At 45.3% G+C, this 18,399-nt stretch overlaps 1 protein-coding gene across 1 annotated transcript in view; it reads right to left on the bottom strand.

Annotated features, from left to right (window-relative positions):
* Window positions 1-18,399, bottom strand: part of b4galnt4a (beta-1,4-N-acetyl-galactosaminyl transferase 4a) — a 127,580-nt gene that overhangs the window by 69,523 nt on the left and 39,658 nt on the right. The window contains exon 2 of the mRNA XM_053426401.1: window positions 11,667-11,779. Within this exon, the coding sequence (XP_053282376.1) occupies window positions 11,667-11,779 (113 nt within the window). The remainder of the gene's footprint in view (window positions 1-11,666; window positions 11,780-18,399) is intronic.

Genomic DNA, 18,399 nt, shown 5'->3' with positions numbered 1-18,399 from the left:
TGGGGCCCTGTCTGGGGGTTTATTGCAGGCCCGCGGCTTGGGTCTCCGGCGTCTGCGAACCAAGCACCGGGCTGACAAATGCCAAACAGGTGACGGTGAGAATGAGTGAAAGCAGGCGACGCACCCGCAGGAAAAACAATTTGGGACGAAAAACCCTCAAATAGCCTCGTGCAACAGAGCTGTCAGAGCTGTCAACACCCCCCCGGGGCTGGAGGCCTGACGGGGAAGAGTTCACTGCCTGTGGCGCTGTCGCAGGCTTGGGGCTAAACTCAGCAGTCTGACATGAAATTAAGTCCATTCAACTGAATAAATTAATTAGCAAGAGGAAGCACATAAAAGACACAGCGCCTCGTTTATAAAACCTGCACACAGGTTTCCCTCACGATCAACTGGAAGATGTGCGCACTTTGGCAAACGTCAGTCTCCGCCCCAAAACAGAAATTGTCACTGCAAAAGCCTTAATGAATATTGATGTGAGTATAGGAAGCAGAGTCAGTGTCATCCAGCCTGAGCCTCTCCTCAGTCGGGGGGGGGGGTTTGATGGTGAGACAGCACTGATGAAATATGGAGGAGAACTGGAAGACGAGGCTGATATCTCTTACAACTGAGGGGGGGGTTATGGAAAAGTCACGGCTCAGGAGCACCAGCACAAAGGTGGATCGAATAAGCAACATGTCATATGAAGATAGATTCAATGTTTAATATAATAATATATATAATAAAGAACAATTCAATTAAAAAATTACAATTAATTACAAATGATTTATTTTAATGCTGGTTTTCATAGCTGTGACCATCATTACCGAAACTGCTTTAATTTAATTTAATATCTGCCCAAATATCCATCATTACACAGAGAGACCATGAGCACACTGACAGTGTGTGTGTGTGTTTCAATAGTTGAAACAGAATTTCGTATTTGGCTTTTGTTTTTCATTTCAAAGACATTTGGCTAAAAGCTCCTAAAACGCGATTATTAATTAATTTTAATTGTGAAAATGTGATTTAATATTTTCAACACTATTTTACAGGAACGGGATTATTCTGGTACGATTTGAATGTGGCTAAACCTCTGTGCTGACACAGAGGTTTTAATCTTATTAAATTTCCGACTTTCGAAAAATATAAATAAAAAGACCAATCAATAGTTTCCCCTCTCACCAGTGCCCCACTGAGAGAAACAATAACTCTTGTTAGTTTCCTCTTAAGATTCAAATAACTCTGTCACTTTCGATTAATCTCAAATGGAATAATAATAGCACAACAATGTCTTTTTGCCTTTTCTTGTCCCTCTTCCGAGCTACTCCAGATCTGAGCACCAGTCGCGTTCTGCAGGGCTGGTACACACTAGAGATAATCAGGCCCATTGTACAGCCCATCTGCCCCTTCTCAAAATCACTGGGGCGTTTCCAACCGGCGGCCAGTCAGAGCCGATTATCTGCCCAAATAAGTGTGAGGTGTTTACAAAATAACCTCAATCATACCGATGCATAATCTTGGGCTCCCCGATCTCGAAGTAAATATCAAACGTGTTTATTTATTGGTTGCGACAGAGAACCCGCGATAGCCAATGAGAGTGTTCCACCCTCCAGTTCAGAGGGTGAAGGTTCTGCACCTAAAGAGAGTTTCTTTGAGTTCCAGGTCTCTGGATTCTATCCACTGAGAAATAGTTTCCTACAAACGGCAGGTGGTGGTCTTACGTGTGTTTTCTCTGACGATTTAAAGATAAAAAAAAAACAGTTCAATCTTTCATTATTTCAGTTGGTGTCTCATGTTTTTAAAAATCGGTTAAAATCCACTAAGGCCCCGAGCCTCACTGAGGTATCACGTGACCAAACCCGACCACATCTGTGCTTATGAACTGTGTTGAAACGACCACTCAGCAGTCAGTTCTTCCTCGAGCTGCTCAGGAGGAACTGACCCGCCACATCTAAAAGCTCCGAGTTCACATTTTACAGCTTAGTGCCCAGCTCACTTAGCAGCAGAGAGGAATCCATCGTGCTGCCTCTGCTATCTGACATTTATACTGTCGACCTGTAGCTGAGCTCTCAGAGGCCGGGTCGGCAGTGACGCCCTTTAGTGTGGATACAAATCTAACTAAACATTTTTAGTATCAGATGACACGTGAGAAAAGTGGCAGAAAACACAAGAGTGCAAGCTCTGACAGCCGGGGGTGCTCAGGCTGATGTACCAAATGCCTCATGGGAGATCTAGTTCCACTTGGCTGCAGAGCCAATCAGGTGAGGACCGTGTCAACCAAATGTCAGACATGAGGACACTGAGTCACCACCTGGATTTATCACCAGGAACTGAACTGCTCCCTTTTTTTAAATCCCTGACAACATTCAAATGGGAAAATCAGCGTAATGGATAACCTGGAAAATAAGTGATGTCTCACTAATCTCCGCGGTCAAATCTAAATGTCAAACTGTGCAATTACACTGTGACTCTAATCCTCGTGTTTGGGTCCATTTACAGATTACACAGAGCATAATACACAGCTCGTGGTCACAGCATTGTCTCGCCCCAGTCGAGCCTGTGTTGTGGCGTTGAGTGTTTTCGAGTGTCGCCGATCAGCCGCGTGTGTATTTACTGGGCCCTCCGCGCTCGCCGCTCCTCATCACTCTCAGGGAACACTCCAGGTGCCAGCGCCGGCTTTGTCCCGTCTCCCCATAAACTCAGAGCAAGGCCAGAGCGATGTGGCGGCGGCCATATTTACTGCCCTGAAAGCGATTGGAGGTTAACAGTGAGGCCCCGGCTCCAGTGGTTTATGAGCTGCTGCAAAATTGCCCCTATGATTAAAATCTCCTTCAGGTGAAAGACAATGGCGCGGCCCTTTCCCTCAACCCTCCGTGAATTATCTACTCAGGCTTACCCCCCCCCCCTCCTCTCACCTCTCCTCGCCTCTCGTCTCCTCGACCTTGATTTCAGGGCTTTGTTGTTGCTAACTGGCCTTTTATTATCCACTGTCTTATCCATGTCTGGGAACGTGCACTCTGTTGTTGACCTGCTCTTTGTATGTGCATGTGTGCATATGTATTCATGTGTGTATGAGTTTGCAGAGAGAGAAAGAAAGATAGAGAGAGAGAGATGTTGTCGTGCTTATGTGTGTTCAGCATCAACACACATGCTACAAGTGGATGTACTGTAACACTGCTGTAAAAAGATGTTACACATTCAAGTTCGTTGAGAGCTCAAGAGAAAAACAGGTTAATGCAATATTATTAAAAAAGGAAAAGGTTTGATATTTTTGAAGAGAAAACTGCTCGTAAATCACGACTTGTATCAAAACCTGCAGATATTAATATGATGATGAAAAACATATAGTATAGAACTGTTTAGAAAAGCATATAATGCAGATACTAGTAGTAGAAGTATTTCAAATACATATTTTCCAAAAATTTGATTATGGATTATTGGATATGTGTTTCTTAGGTGATAAAGAGGCATCAATAGAAGTTAAGGGAGTTGGAAAGAGCTGACTAATTTAAAACATTCTTACAGAAAAGCAGCTACAATAACAACCTTGTTGTTTTCAGGCCAAACAGGAGAAATAATAAATTCAACCAAACCACCTACGTATTTTCTACCATTGTCTTGTCATCAGAGAGCATTGGACTGCACACAATGGCCGACACTGTAGAAATTAAGACTGTATATTTGGGGTGTAAGAATGGTTGTGAAGAGATAAATATTTAGGTCGTATACTGGTGGAGGCTGGTAAAATAACAGACTCTTCCAAGGGAATGTTTATCACAGGAGAGTCCAGCTCTATATAAATGCAAGGGAGAAAATTAAAGATGAGTAGGAGGCATAATGTGTGTTTAATATGCTGGAACAATTTGCTGCGTAATGGAAAAAATGGATTACCTGCATAACGCTCTAAAGGCATGACTTTATTTACAAAAGTTAAAAATGTTGCTTTATAGAAGAGATTATTTCTTATTTGCCTGTTTTGTTTTATTTACCTTTCCTAACCAATATTTTAAGATTTGTGACCAACATGTTTATTTTGTGGACATTTGATTGATGCTGAATGTCACTACAAAATACACTTACAAAGAGAAATAGGTTTGGAGTTTCCGCGCTTCTTTATAGACATTAAAACTAGCCTTGTTTCCCACAGGTTGCTGGGACCAACCCTTTTTTCTGTCCCTGCAATTTGCAGACGACAACTTGGAACCTGTTCTTGATTCTGAAGCTGCTCCAAACACGTCACAACTTGCAAAAGTGTCGAAGTGTTTTGAAGGAGCGAACACTGAAAGCAGGAGAGTAAAGGCACGACACGACCCTTATCTAAAGTCAGGATCGGACTCATCTGAGGGGATCGATCGGGACGCGGCGGTTTTGCAGAAAATAGCTGGAAGGAGGATCGAGGATCGAGCGGACAGCTGCCAGTCAACCAGCTGCCGGACGGTCATTTTATCTGATGCAGCCCGTGCGTTGTTTGAGCTCCGTATCGATCAGCTGACAAGCGTCATTACAGCAGCTCCATTCACATTCTGTAGAGCAGAGCAGCAGCTCCGCCTCTGTCTGCTCCTGTCTGACCTGACCACACCACGGTTAGACACATTACAACAGATTGTATCATACAATATATGGATGTATTGACAAATACAAAATAATTGAATTACAATACATTGAAATATCTGCAAATATGTTAAGGCTGTGTTGCCTGCCCGTACATAACACACATATGTTTTTTTTCCCTCTTTCCTCTGTGTGTCTCTCTGGATAAGAGTTCATTTGCCTCTGAATCGATGTTAATGACTCCCAGGTTCATCAGTCATGTCCTCTCTTCTCGCCCTTTTCTGTCCTCTAGCCTGTTTGTGTCCCTCCTCTTTCCCCTTCATCATTCATCCCCCTCATCAGGAGCCTGAGACGAAGGGGAGGACCCACATGAGCATTCTCCAACAGGCAGGAAAAAGCAGGAAGCAGAGGACAGACGCCGCACCTCATATGTATGAAGATCACGCACACAGACACACACACACACACACACACACAAACACACACAGTCTCACAAGCGTGTGTTAGCAACAATCGGCTTGAGGTGCAGAGACACAACTTCTGCTTTATATAACCTTAGTGTCGGGCTGTCAGACAAATTGGAAACCATCTGGAGGCTCCCCCGCAGCTGAGACGCACACTAACACACAACTTGTGACAGTGTGAATCTATTGCAGGTTTCACCATGAAGAGCAGGTGGCCAGAGAGATACTCCACGTCTCCCAAAAAGAAGAAGAAGAAGAAGAAGAAGAAGAAGAGAACATCCCCGCCGTCAGTTCCTGTAATTGCCAACCCTGACACACTCTGTCAACTATTTAAGCTGCAGTTTTAGTGATTTGCAGACAAACATTTGCAGCTCAGCCGCCGCTTTTCACCGAGGCAGAGAGAAACATAATTACTTCCTCTGCAGAAGATCTCACTGCTCGTCCACTCACCTCTCTTTGCTTCTGATTTGCTTTTGTTTCCTTCAATCAGCTCCTGTCCTCTCTTTCCTCTGTTCCTTCCTGTCCCCTGTAATGTGGTCAGTGGAACAATCCCACTGTGTTTCCTCTCTGCTGCTTTTCCGTGGAGCAGGACCCACTTATCAGGCTGCTGTCAGAAACATTAGAGGCAATATCTGTGCCCCTGACCCATATCACAGCGGAATTAAACATCCCTCACCGTCTGATTCGGTGACTTTCTCTTTCTCCACTTATCCATAACAAAGCCATTTGCCGATGTGAACTCCAGATCTGGTGCTGCTTTGGGGACGACTCATAATAAATGGAGCTGCAGGTTTGAGGGACAAATCAAACGTGAAACCGAGGTCGGTTGTTCTGTCCCACGTGTGCACTGGTGTTCTCCAAAGTACCCAGCATGCATTGCTACCACTGACTCACGGTCACCAGTGTTAAAGCAACAAAAAGACTGAAAGAACAGGACAAGCTGTTACATGCACACAAGCTGTTTTCAGACACGGACTCTGAAAATTGGGTCCCAACATTTTCTGGTGTTTGTTTTTCCACATAAAATAAACGCAGCAGGAGATGTGGTCGGATGTGGTCATATCCAGAAAAATCCAGAAGAGGGGCGGCACCTGGGTGGAGCCGGCAGGAGACGGGACACAACGTATATAATCAAGCTGCAGAAATATTGTTTTTGTCTACGTCTACGAGATCTTTGAATTATTTTACATTTTCCCGACATTTTACGAAGGGACCTGGAAGGAAAAGATCCTGCAAATATCCAGAGCAACTGACACAGACACTTCTCACATAGAGCTCCCCCGAAAAAAATATAGATCAAAGGCCCCAAAGTTCAAGGCGTATCTGAGAGCAGAGACACTCACACTCAGCTAATCTTTGACTTCGAGGCCCAGAAGCGTGAACTACAGCTTTGACCTTTGGCACTGACATTTTCTAAGTGAAGGGCCGCTCTCTCTGGAGCGGCCTCACATTGACTGAAGGTGTCAATTACGTTGCTCTGGATTTCCTTGACACGTTTAGACATTGCTGAATGGGCGGCGAAACGTGTATATATAGTATGATGCATACACTCATGCAGAATCACACACTCACAGACACTCAGGGGTCAAGCACTGCTGAAACAAAGACCTGGCAAATGGGCATGTCAATTATAGATGGAGAGAGAGAGATGTGGTTATGGAGCCGGAGCAGAAATGTCTTGAGGGTGTTATGCAAACGCACATTTGAAAGGATATAAAAGCGCTTGTTACAAATAAAGAAGCGTTACAGATAAATATAAACGGAGCGCCGCCACATCTTCTACAGATCGTAAATCCGAATAAGAGCCCAACGCTGTATTCTATCCCCTGTATTGTACTTGTGGTGATTTGGAGCATGTTCACTATTCAAGTATGAACACAGTTAATCTGAGTGATCACTATTTGCAAGCAGAACCAAATCTATCAAACACCATTTAGGGACCAAGTTACAAAGCACGTGCTATTTACATTCAATCGAGAGCGTTCCATAAACCTCCTGACACCTTTCACTGACGTCAGCAGAATGCTTAGCGAACATTTGAGCTTTAATGCACGAGACTGACTCAATCCACCGAGCTGCTTTCTCACTCCACTGCTGAAGAGAAGCCCCGACGCTATCAGGCAGGTTGGGAGTTTGGAGTTGGGCCGTTCAGAAGAGCCCCTGCCGACTCCCCTTCATGACTCTTATCTCTTCAAGCACATTTCCTAAAGCCGTCACTTAAATCGATTTTGAAGACGACTGCATTTTAAGGAATGAGATTTAAAGTCTTCTTCTCTTACCATTCCCCCGTGGCTCCTCGAGGGGCGAGCGGCTATATCGTAAAACAATTTGGTTTTAAGTTCCACTGTGTTTGGGTCTAAAACTCTTGCGGCTACAGCTTGTGTGTGTAGCCAAGTACATACTGTGTATTGTGTGGGGTGTATTAAGAGTGTGTTACACTTTGTCTCTTACCACCGAATCGCTCAGTGATATAGTTTATTCTGCAGGAGCAGTTCAGAATTCAGTTGCACTGTGATATAACACCAGAAAACACACTTTATGAGGAGCACGCCTCCCATTCCTCTCAACACAGCCTCAGTTGTTTGTGGACACGGCTCCTTTGGATTTGTTCTGACCTGGTATTAACACCCGTCCTGAGAAATGTCATCAGAAGAGGACGGTGATACGTACGTGTTCACAGCTGACATTAAAATGCTTCCTGGATCTCCCGGGACCAAAATGATCAGATCTCATTTCCCGGTTCTATATGCAAATAAACACTTACTCGATAAAATCAAATCAAAGTATGGAAACTGAGAAGAGTACAAGTAACGTGCATCCCAGAGTGACTGGATCTCAGGATGTGTTCAGGCCTGTACTTAGCACTGACCACCTAAGACTGGATAACTAAAGATGAAAACCAGGTCTTTGACAGTGTAGTCCTTGTTGACAAGTCATTTCTGCTGTTTTGTTGTTAACCACACAACCGTATCGCAAAGTTCTACAGGATCCAGATCTGACGATTAGAAAAAGTCATTGTAAAAGTGCTGAACTCATCGTCAGCCTCATGAAAACCAATTTGAGTCGACTTTTACTTTAGCGACATGGTGCATTATCAAGCTGCAAGTAGCCATTAGAAGGCAGTAAACTGTGGCCATACAGGGCTGCACATGTTCAGCAACAATACTCGGATAGACTGTGGCATTCAAATCTGGATTGATTGGTATTAAGGGGCCGAACGTGAGCCAAGGAAACGTTCCCTTCACCATTACACCACCAGCAGCAGCAGCAGCAGGAGCCTGGGCTGTTTACAAGGGGCAGGTTGGACCCATGGAATTCATGCTGCTTATGCCAAATCCTGACTCTGCCATCTGCGTGCCTCAGCAGAAAAACAGACCCGGTCACCAACTGTCCAGTATGAGTGAGTCCGTGTCCTCAGGGCTGCATCCACACGACTACATTTTAGCATTAACTCCCATCCCTGCTGCTGTGTGTATGCCAGCTGTCCACAGTACTCTCAGGCTGCGTGGTACTAGTATGTACAGGCAAAAAACTGATATTTAAATATGGCATTGGTATCCTGATTTATTCTGGTAAATCGTGACTTAACTTGGAATGGTAAATGCAAACACTTGCTGCCATAGTAACACTTCCCCCTCATTGTCCGTCCAAGAAAAGAAATCCCTGCTCCTCCTCTGCACCATCGCTGTTTCTGGTTTGTAGTATCTAATGTACCTGAGCAACCCACTGCAGAGAAGACAATCTGCTTCCTCTTCACACCAGCTCACACAGGCCCGGTGTGTGGGAATGGTCACGTTTTCTCAGGTATGTTAGAATGGATTTGAAATCTTATCGATGCAGTTAAAACGCTTGTGTGGCCTCAGATGTCTGATCTTGGCTGACAGAGGAGAACACTGAGATGCTTTATCTCCTCACAAATTGGTTATCAGAGTTACTGGAGCTCAAACCAGTCTTGCCTAGAGTGGGAAAATCCCATAGATCCGTTTCAACCAGTCTGTGGGCACCGACCGTCACGGCACGGTCAAACTCAGTGAGATGTCTGCACACTCTGATGTTTGGTGTGACCATTAACTGAAGCTCCTGGCCTGTCATAAAAGCTCAGTGGGCGGCTGTGGCTGAGGGGTAGAGTGGTCGTCCTCCAACCTGAAGGTCGGCAGTTCGATCCCCAGTCTGACCCATCTGCATGCCGAAGTGTCCTTTTGCAAGATGCTTAACCCTGAATGGCCCCCAATAGAATAACAAAGTGCTGCGAAATATATGCACTGTATGAATATGTGTGTGAATGGGTGAATGTAAAACTGTACTGTAAAGTGCTTTGAGTGGTCGTCAAGACTAGAAAAGCATTTTATAAATATAAAAACATTTACGTGTCCAATGAGACGGCCATAATTCACGGGATTATTCAAATTCAGGGCCCTAGTGGGTGCCGTTTCCTGATTAAAGCCAAACAACACTGCTCTTAGACAAGAATCAGTAACACTACAGTTTATTCAAACTCATCTTAATTCACTCCACACACACACACACACACACACACACACACACACACACACACACACAACAGCTTCTCAGGGACTTCCTTTATAGCCCTGTGTAATGATCCTCTCCAGCAGGCGGAGAGGTAAAAGCTTTTATTATCAAAATACTAATAACCAGATCGGATCCATCTCATTAATCTGTATCTGTGTGTGTGTGTGTGTGTGTGTGTTTGCTCCTCAGCGGCGTGGGCCTCTTGAAATATCACACATTCCACCGAGCCCCAACATGCGATGAACATTGAATTACCGCAGACGGCGAGTGCCTGTTCTGCAGCACTTCAGGTAGTTTTACAGATAACGAAGCCTCGGGCGGAATACGACTTCAAGGTAGACAGCCTGTCAGCGTGAGTGGCAAGTGGGGGGGGGGCTGGAAACCTGGTGGACTGAGGCTGAGGAGGGAGGGGCTGGTGATAAATTGCGTGCCTCAAGGCCAAACAATGACTGGTAAATCTTCAGGGTTTTAAAAGAGTCTTTCTAACTTAAAAATAAAGCAGACATCCAGATATTGTTAAAGAGAGTTCAGACCATAGTGTTTACGACTTTTTTTTTTACCTCGATAATATCTGTTTTCCTGTAGAAAGCAAACAACCAAGGATAAGCAATGGGTTTCTGAATAGCAGGCCTTTAACCCAATTATCCCTTCCAGGCATGAATAAGCATCTTTGTGATTCACCTCAGCAGACATTCAGATCAGAGCTGCAAACATTCGAACACACACCGTGGCACAGATTCGCTCGTCGAAGTAATGACGGCAGTTTATCAGTACTTTTGGACTCAATAATAATCCCCCATTGGACTGCTTGCAGGAACTAAACAGGAGCTTGTCATTGCACCACACAGTTGGAGCTAACATGTTTTGCGCCTCCTGCAGATTCAGAAATTATCTGCGGGTCCAGAATTAACCGTACATAACCATAAAATCCAGACGCTGTCGGGGGAAATAAGAATTAAAGCGTGAGATTGTCTCACTGGTTCACTGCTGCATGTACCAGTACTAATGATCTCTGGCAGTGGTCCAAGCCCGGTCTCGTGCACTGCTGCTGGATATCGGTCTCATTTTAATCTCAGCATGAAAACTATCACGGAGATGCAGCGATCGCTCGAGGAGGAAGTGAAAATGCATGAGGTGCCCACCCGCATATTTGAAGTTATGGCCTCTCACTGCTGGAAACATTAATGGAGGAAAATCCATCTCATATTCAAGTTCCTAATTTTCGATTTTGTGTTATTACTTGAAAAGGTTTCAGAAAACACATCACTTTCCTCAGACTGTCCATTGCTGCAGCTCCTCTCTTCAGCCTCTGTCTCAAACACTTGGTTTTAGCTCATGTCTCTTTAACCCCCCCCCCCCCCTCCTGATAAAGCAAGCTAACCCACTTTGTTGATCTCTATAACTGGCCTTGTTAGGGGGCGTGCATTATGCAAATAAGGCATTGTGATGTCATAATGATGCAGAAGTATCAGCCAGACTACTGACGAGTGGTTTCCGTGGAGGAGAGGAGCTCTCTGCTGAGGCCTTTTGGCTTTTTAACTTTGTGCCTCTTAACTCTGCATAACTTTTGACGTACACAAAACACCTTTATAACACACCAGAGGAAAGGTGACACTAAAGAGGTATTGTTTGCCTCCTTTATTAAAAATGTCCCTGCAGTAGCCAGGCTGTGGACTGAGGCTACTGAAAAGTTTATAAACGATTAAACCTGACAACAGACGTCTTTAATATTTAATCTTTCAGCAAACACCTTTACCTGCATCCAGATTTTTTCCCCCTGTCTCATCCCTAATCTCTTTGTCGTTACGGGGGGGGGGGCGTCGTGTGCGGCGGCTAATCAGTGGGGGAGCAAAGAACCGAGCACAAAGATGATTATCATGATGCACACTGCAATGGTTGCATTCCTGATGAGCTCCGCCACGCACGCACGCACACACGCACACGCACACACACACACACACACACTTGCACAGACACACACACACACATAAACAATAAACCACACTGTTGTTTAGTTAGAGGGATGAGGGCGGGGCACGGTAAGAGTGTTTAGGCAGGAACAATACATTAATATACAGCCCAGAGCGGTGAGAAGGAAGGAGGGAAGGAAACAAGAGAGCGAGAAAGGAGAGAGAGACTCACTGCCGCCTCGTCCTCCCGGCTGTCGCTCGTGTCCTCACTCTTGTGGTGGCCAGCTGAGGAGCGAGTGTCCCTCTTGCGGCTGGCGTCCGTCCCCTCCGTCTGTCTCTCTCCATCTGGGCCAAGAAGAAAACAGAGACACTGATAAGAAAGCCGGCACGCACCATCATCTTCACCGTCATCATCCTCATCATCATTTCAATCATCACCATTAATAGGATTACTCTCACTCTGATCGCTGGCAATTTCATCAACAGCAATAAATACAATAATATATATATCTTCATGGTCAACAAAGATTTTCCAGCGATCAATCACTCTCCCTCCGATTGAATTTCTCTACTTTAATCCAACCGAAGAAAAAGTTTTCCCCAGAAAAGGGAGTTTGGGCGCGAGGGAAAAAAATGAAACTAGAAAAGTGAAAAGAGACGAGACAGAAGAATAAAAACCTGCAGGTGAGAAATGTGAAGCGAGGGGAGTGAAAATAGAAAAAGCAAAGCGGAGGGGGGAGATTGAGAAATATAGAGAGAGACATAAAGAATAGCTTTTCTTGCAGTGAGGTGGAGCTGTTGGGATGCTGTCATGCCCCAGATGGATTATGGGACTTTTGCTGCGCAGTGATGACAGTTGCCGAGGCCGGGAGAGAACAACCCCGAATTTAAATCCAGTCGTTACGAGTGTGTGTGCGTCTGTGTTCCTGTGTGTGTTTGTGATTGTCCGTCACAGAGCATATGGTCAATAGTGCCATTTCTACTTGCTGCTAGTGAAACACACACACACACACACACACAGTCATGAATGGTCAGACATGGACACAACTCAGCACAGAGCAGTAACAGGATATTCAACACTTTATGAGGCCGAGGTTATTTGGAGTTACAAGGAGTGAACAGTTCTCATAAAGCTCCTACGGGGGGGTTCTGACTCTGTGGGCAGTTCATATATAAAAAAGAGCGAATCCATACCTGATTCAATCCAATTTAGGGGAAATTTCTATTGCACTGCATTCGATCCCATTTGGCTGACATGGTTCATGAATGCACAACATTGCCGCAGCTGAGATGAGGCCGCGGTAAAAAGTGGCGTCCGTGCCATTGACTGCCCTATAAAAAGGGTGGGGGAGGGGAGGGGAGGGAGGGGAGGGGAGGGAGGAGGGCGGGCGGGGACGCTGTGGTGTCCCGAATGCATTACGCCGAAAGTGGTTCATTACTGTCTGGTGAGCAGAGGTGGCTGGAGTGTGCGCACGTGCAAGCAGCCGCACACCCACACACACACACACACGCACGAGGGGATGGATTGTGATTAAAAGACAGAATGGGCAGGACGGGTGGCTATAAAGCATAATGAGTACTAATGGTTTTCCAATATGTCCCCTTAACCATGAGTCTGAGTGGGTTGAATTAGATGGGGGGGGCCTCTGGGGTAAGTGGTGTGAGTGTGTGTGTGTGTGTGCATGCGTGTGTGTGTCATTGAGAAGAGAACAGGCAGATAGGTGTATGTGTTCACTTATCATTCATGTGCAGACACAGAGCGAGAGAGAGAGAGAGAGGGAGAGAGGTGACACTGTGAAAATCAATCAAAGCCGAAAACACACAAAATGAAAACAAAATATAGCGGAGGTGAGAAGTTTCTCCTCCCATACCCGAGCAGCTCCGCCTCTCACGAAAGAATCTCCGGATAAACATAATCTGCGTAGATGATTTGTTTTCCTCATTTGTTTGGAAATCATCCCGCCCGTCTCCCTCTATTCACTTTTGCAATTTCCCTGATTCCCCACAACTGTAATGAAAATCTGCTTTGATTGGAAAATTCATCTCCTTTTTGCAGAATAAATGAAACCGATCACGTTCACAACGCACTCCGCTTCAACCGGCCTCTTTCTCTGATCGTGCACCTTCACATCAGCTGTTCACAGACATGCAAGGAACCACGGATATTCTCCTGCAGGGAATCTGGAGGGACGGTGTGTGAGAACGCAAATGTGTGAGTCCTTTGCTTTGTGCGTTCTCAGGCACTTTCCCTGCCAGACCTCAGGTCAAACCTCTGGAGAATGATAGAGTGAACCATCGTGATAATATCTCACACCGTCTCTGAAACATGAGAGATGCAAGTTCAGATGGATTCCTGAACATTTCCGGGGAGGCCTCCAGAATGTGATAATGCAAATGTCCGAGTCAGTTGCTTGCTCCTCAGATTTTAAAATGTCTTGAAAAAGTCACGTTTCAGAGCAGTACAACTCAAAGTCTCCAAAGACTGTCAACTCAATAAAATGAGCCTGAATATCTTCCTGCTGCTGTGTTCCTCACATGAAAGGCAGAGTTCATGTCTGAGACAGCTCTAGTGTTACATGTTTCCTAACTCTGGACAAAGTGCTCTGGGGAGGGGTCACTGCAGCTCAACAGAAGAGAGACGGGGACTAAAAAACATAATTCCGGACAAAGGAAGGCCAGGAAGCTTCGGGCTGAGCTGCAGGAGCCGTGCTGCGAGAAGCCGTCGGCCCGACTTGACGTGGACAGTCTGAGCTCGGCCTCTGGGGTCTGAGAAAGCACCAGAGGATCAAAGTGTGAACACCAGAGAGTCGCTGTGCTGAACTCCCTCTGCCTTCGAGCTTCACTTTCCTTCCATTGTTCAGCCCAAAATAGCAGAACCTCTGAGTTTTGATCTGGAGCTGTTCGTCTGAGGCTCAAACTGAAGATGTCAGCAGCGTTTCTTTGTTAAAATATCTCTGAATCTTCAGGAAGCGCTCGTATTTTAATTCCATAAACAAAGAACATCCCCACGATGAATGACAGCGTAAATAAACTGATATATTATCTAAAAATAGAAAATAAAGACTAAATTCACTCATTGTGCTGATATGTATTTCCGTCCTTCCCTCTGAGTGCACACAGCATGAGTCACTGCATGAGTCAACTGGCAGCGCATCTGGCTTTAACCATCTATTGGAGACTGTTAGGAGCAGGCGATGCACCTGGGAGCGAGGTGAGACTCCTCTTTGCCTGCCCTCATTTGTGGAAGTGATCACCTTAACTATGAATGAACATGGCAGAACACAAAAACCTCATCTGTCCCACTCGGAAATGAGACGAGGGAAAGTTTCCAAGCAGGAAACAGAGCCGGAGAAATGACCAAACACTCAAATGGCTGAAATAACCTATAAAATAAGGTCCTTCAAGGTTTCAAAAACACAGAGAATCTATATGAACCTCAGCCTGATGGCAGTGTGCAGTGATTTGCATGCCAAAGCAATACTGAAGCAGTAGAGATGGCAAATCCCCTCCTTTACCATAATAGCCTCAGAAAGAGATTAACAGCATCAGAGCGAGACAAAGGAAATCACCTATGGAAACATCAGCCAGATGCTGCAGATCAACCTTCAGAAGGAGAAACCTCCGCAAAGACTTCACTTTCAAATCACCTCTCTTCCCTTTCACCTCCCTCAAGCGTCCTCGTTTGAAGTCGGAGGAGAATCAGTTTTTTTCCTGCTGAGCTTCTTTTCCTGAGAAACTATAAAAGTTCTTTAGCGCTAAAAGGCGTCTCTGCACTCGATGTATGCAGAGGACTGCGTGTGCTATTCAAACCATAGGAGTTGCATGTAAATCAGTGGCGCTCATTTCACAGAGTCTATTTGTGTCTACTAAGTGTTTGAACATTTTTGAAAACGACTTTTACGGCTAATATATTCTCCTAATAAATGCTGCAACCATCCCAAAGGAGAAATATAATGAGAAATGCATGGTAGTTTGTGTGTGTGTGCAAACATATCCTCCAGTGTGAATGTGAGTGTGTGTGTGTGTGTGTGTCTGTGTGTGTCCTGACTAAATGTACACATCCAGTGTGGTGTACGTGTCGCTTGTCAGATAGAAAGTTGTGGCGCTGCGTTGGGGATGACTCATAAATAATGGAAGCAGAGGGTTTTGATGGACAAATGAAATGCTACCACGGTATCAAGAGGTTGGTTGTCTTATCCCACTCTGGGACTTTTATTCTCCAAAGTACCCAGCATGCATAGCTATCATTCACTCATATCACACACACACAGACACACACACACACAAGCGAGCACAGAAAACCCTTTCAGACATGAACGCTGCTTTTCATCCACATGCTAAGGACACAGCAGGAGATTCTCTGGGTCAGAAGGAAAATGTCTGGAACCTTCAGGTGACGGGTGGCGACTGGGCTGAGGATTCAAGAGGCGGGGCATGACGTATAGATTCACGTGTTCTGTTTCGTTGTCTTTCCGTGTTGACATCGGTGTCTTCTATGTGAACACTACCTGTTTTTCATCCTGACATATTTTGGGTTCTTCTGAAACATCATCAACACGTTCACTCAATCGCTGGGAGTTTTCTCACAAATGTTACTCTGGGGAGATGGGAGGAATAGTTCCAGTAAAGGGATATTTTCCCTCTCTCATACAGCCCCTCGTAACAAACCAAACTCAGGAGAAGGTCCAGACGTCAGAGCTTGTCTGAGAAGCAGCTACAGGAAAACGACCCAGCGGGGGGGGGGGAGGTGAGCTGCAGCGTGACGGGAGTCAGTCCTCGGGACTGTGATGGCACTTCCTCCAGCCTCCATGCCGCCGCTAATGAAGCAATGAGGAGCAGACTGGCAGGTTAATGGGAGCCAATTGACTACGAGCCCCGTCACCAGCAGAGCGGACGGGAGGAATACTAATCACTCAGGAGCCTCCTCTCTAATGTTCGGCCTAAACTCTGAATATCCCCCCGTCCTCAAACAGCAGCACTGTGTTTACTGTGCAGATAAGACGGCGGTGATACAACTCGTGTAACCTCCAGAGGACGCAGAGAGCGAGCGGCTTGTTGGAGCGTTTTTGTAGATTAAGTCTGTGCTGGAGTTTATCAGGATCCATAACAAACATATCGGCCTCTTATCCGAGGGTGATGTGGGAGGTAGATACAAAAAAGAAACGGAGATTGGGGGAAAACTTTCTTCAAGCTTCCTCGACTTTTGAGTGTAGAGAGGAACACGTTCACCTTGCCTTGTTGCCCTTTTTAAAACTAATGATATTCTAAACTCGAAAGCTTTCAGCGAACAGCAGCTGTCAGAGCTCCCATCTCCGCTGTATATGCATGCGCGTGTGTATGTATGTGTGTGTGTGTGTGTGTTTCCAGCAAGTTTGTGCGTATATGCATACAATATATAAGCGTGTGCATGCTGCGTGTCTGTGTCTTGTTTCATCTTCCAAACAAGACTGACAACAACTGCTGGGTTTGGCTGCGAGGCGCCGCTCCTCTGTAAGTTAAGTGATAGACAGAATGGTGATACAGCAGAATGCTGATCACAGGAATCAAAGACGCAGAGAACGGCGGCGGCTAGGAGAAATGCAACAGAGAGAAAAGAGAAGAAGAGGAGGAGAGACAACTGAGCGTTAGAGTAGAGAGAACTGAGGAGGCCAAGTAGGACAAGGTAACACCTGTGACAAATCCCAGTTATCACATATTAACTAGAGATGTCTGTTTGGGAGCTGATGTGTAGTAGGCCTTTGAGGTAAACAGTGGGAAAGGAAGGCACAGGCTCAAATACAGCAGCTCACTGTGGCTGCAGAACAGAGTGGTTCTATACGTGAACAGATGCATTAAAGATCTGCTTTACAAATACAAAACTAAATATACACCAGGAGTCTCAGTTAATCAATTCCATTTTTCCATGAACAAACCGAACTTCTAAAGAGTAAACTCAGTCATTCAATTAAAAAATTACAAGAAAATTAGATAATCAGCTAATTTCTTCACATTTTAAAACCCAGAAAACCTCTGACACATTTTTCCATTAATGTCGATATACAGTGTTTTATAATTACTTATATTGTTTGACAAATCATTTAGCAGAATGTATATTTGGATGTGATTGGCAGTGGCTTCATAAATTAACTAATTAACATAGTTATTAAAGTAACATGTAGGGGTAAAATATAATTAACTTTGCATTGTGGGGTTATGAGTGTAGATTTATAGCCATCCTATGATTTATATAAATTTAAGATTAAATCTATTAAACAAAGGGTGACAGGAAGTGAAGGTTTCTGAGTTCTTTTTGAAGCTTCTATAAATAAGCCACTAAATGAGACTCAGATATATCATAAAGGTGCTGGAAACTCCTCCCAGTTTGCCAGATGGGTCCATGGTCACCAAATAACATGTTGTACTTGCAGCAGATTTTTCTCTTGACCACAAACCCTCACATCTCCTCAAAATAGCCTCTAATGCACTGAGGCCTGGAGTCTGTGTGGTTTACCGGAGCACACCAGGGCCCCTGTTATGTTTTCTTTAAATAGTTTTAAATTATAAAGATGTCAGTTCTGACAGAGGAAGCCATTTGAACGGTCCACGATGCTTTCGAATGAAGCTGAACCATCTCGTATCAAGGAGCCAGACAGCTGGTTCCTCCGACACCAGGCGGGACAACGTTTACCTCAAATTCCCACAATGCTCTGAGAACAACCAGAATTCAAATCAGCGTTTGTTTGGCTCGATGACGCAGCTCCACCATCTGTGACCACTGCAGCTTCAGTGTGTTTGTCTGAGCTGGGACCAGCGGGGCTCAGTGTTGTGTTCTGCTGTCACAGCTCCCAGGTGTGATGAGCCGCGTTCAGGCTCGTGCCCTTCAGCAGACCACTGTAGCATCCCGCTCTCCTACTCGTGGCCTCACTGCTGGCTCCAGGTCAGCTGCCCTCCCCTGACCTTTCTCACCGCCAGGGCGCCGGTGCCTG

This window comes from Pleuronectes platessa, chromosome 7 (assembly GCF_947347685.1).
Source record: "Pleuronectes platessa chromosome 7, fPlePla1.1, whole genome shotgun sequence".
Taxonomy (NCBI): Eukaryota; Metazoa; Chordata; class Actinopteri; order Pleuronectiformes; family Pleuronectidae; genus Pleuronectes; species Pleuronectes platessa.
Note: the sequence above shows the minus strand (reverse complement) of the source record. Positions and strands in the feature narration are given on the sequence as shown.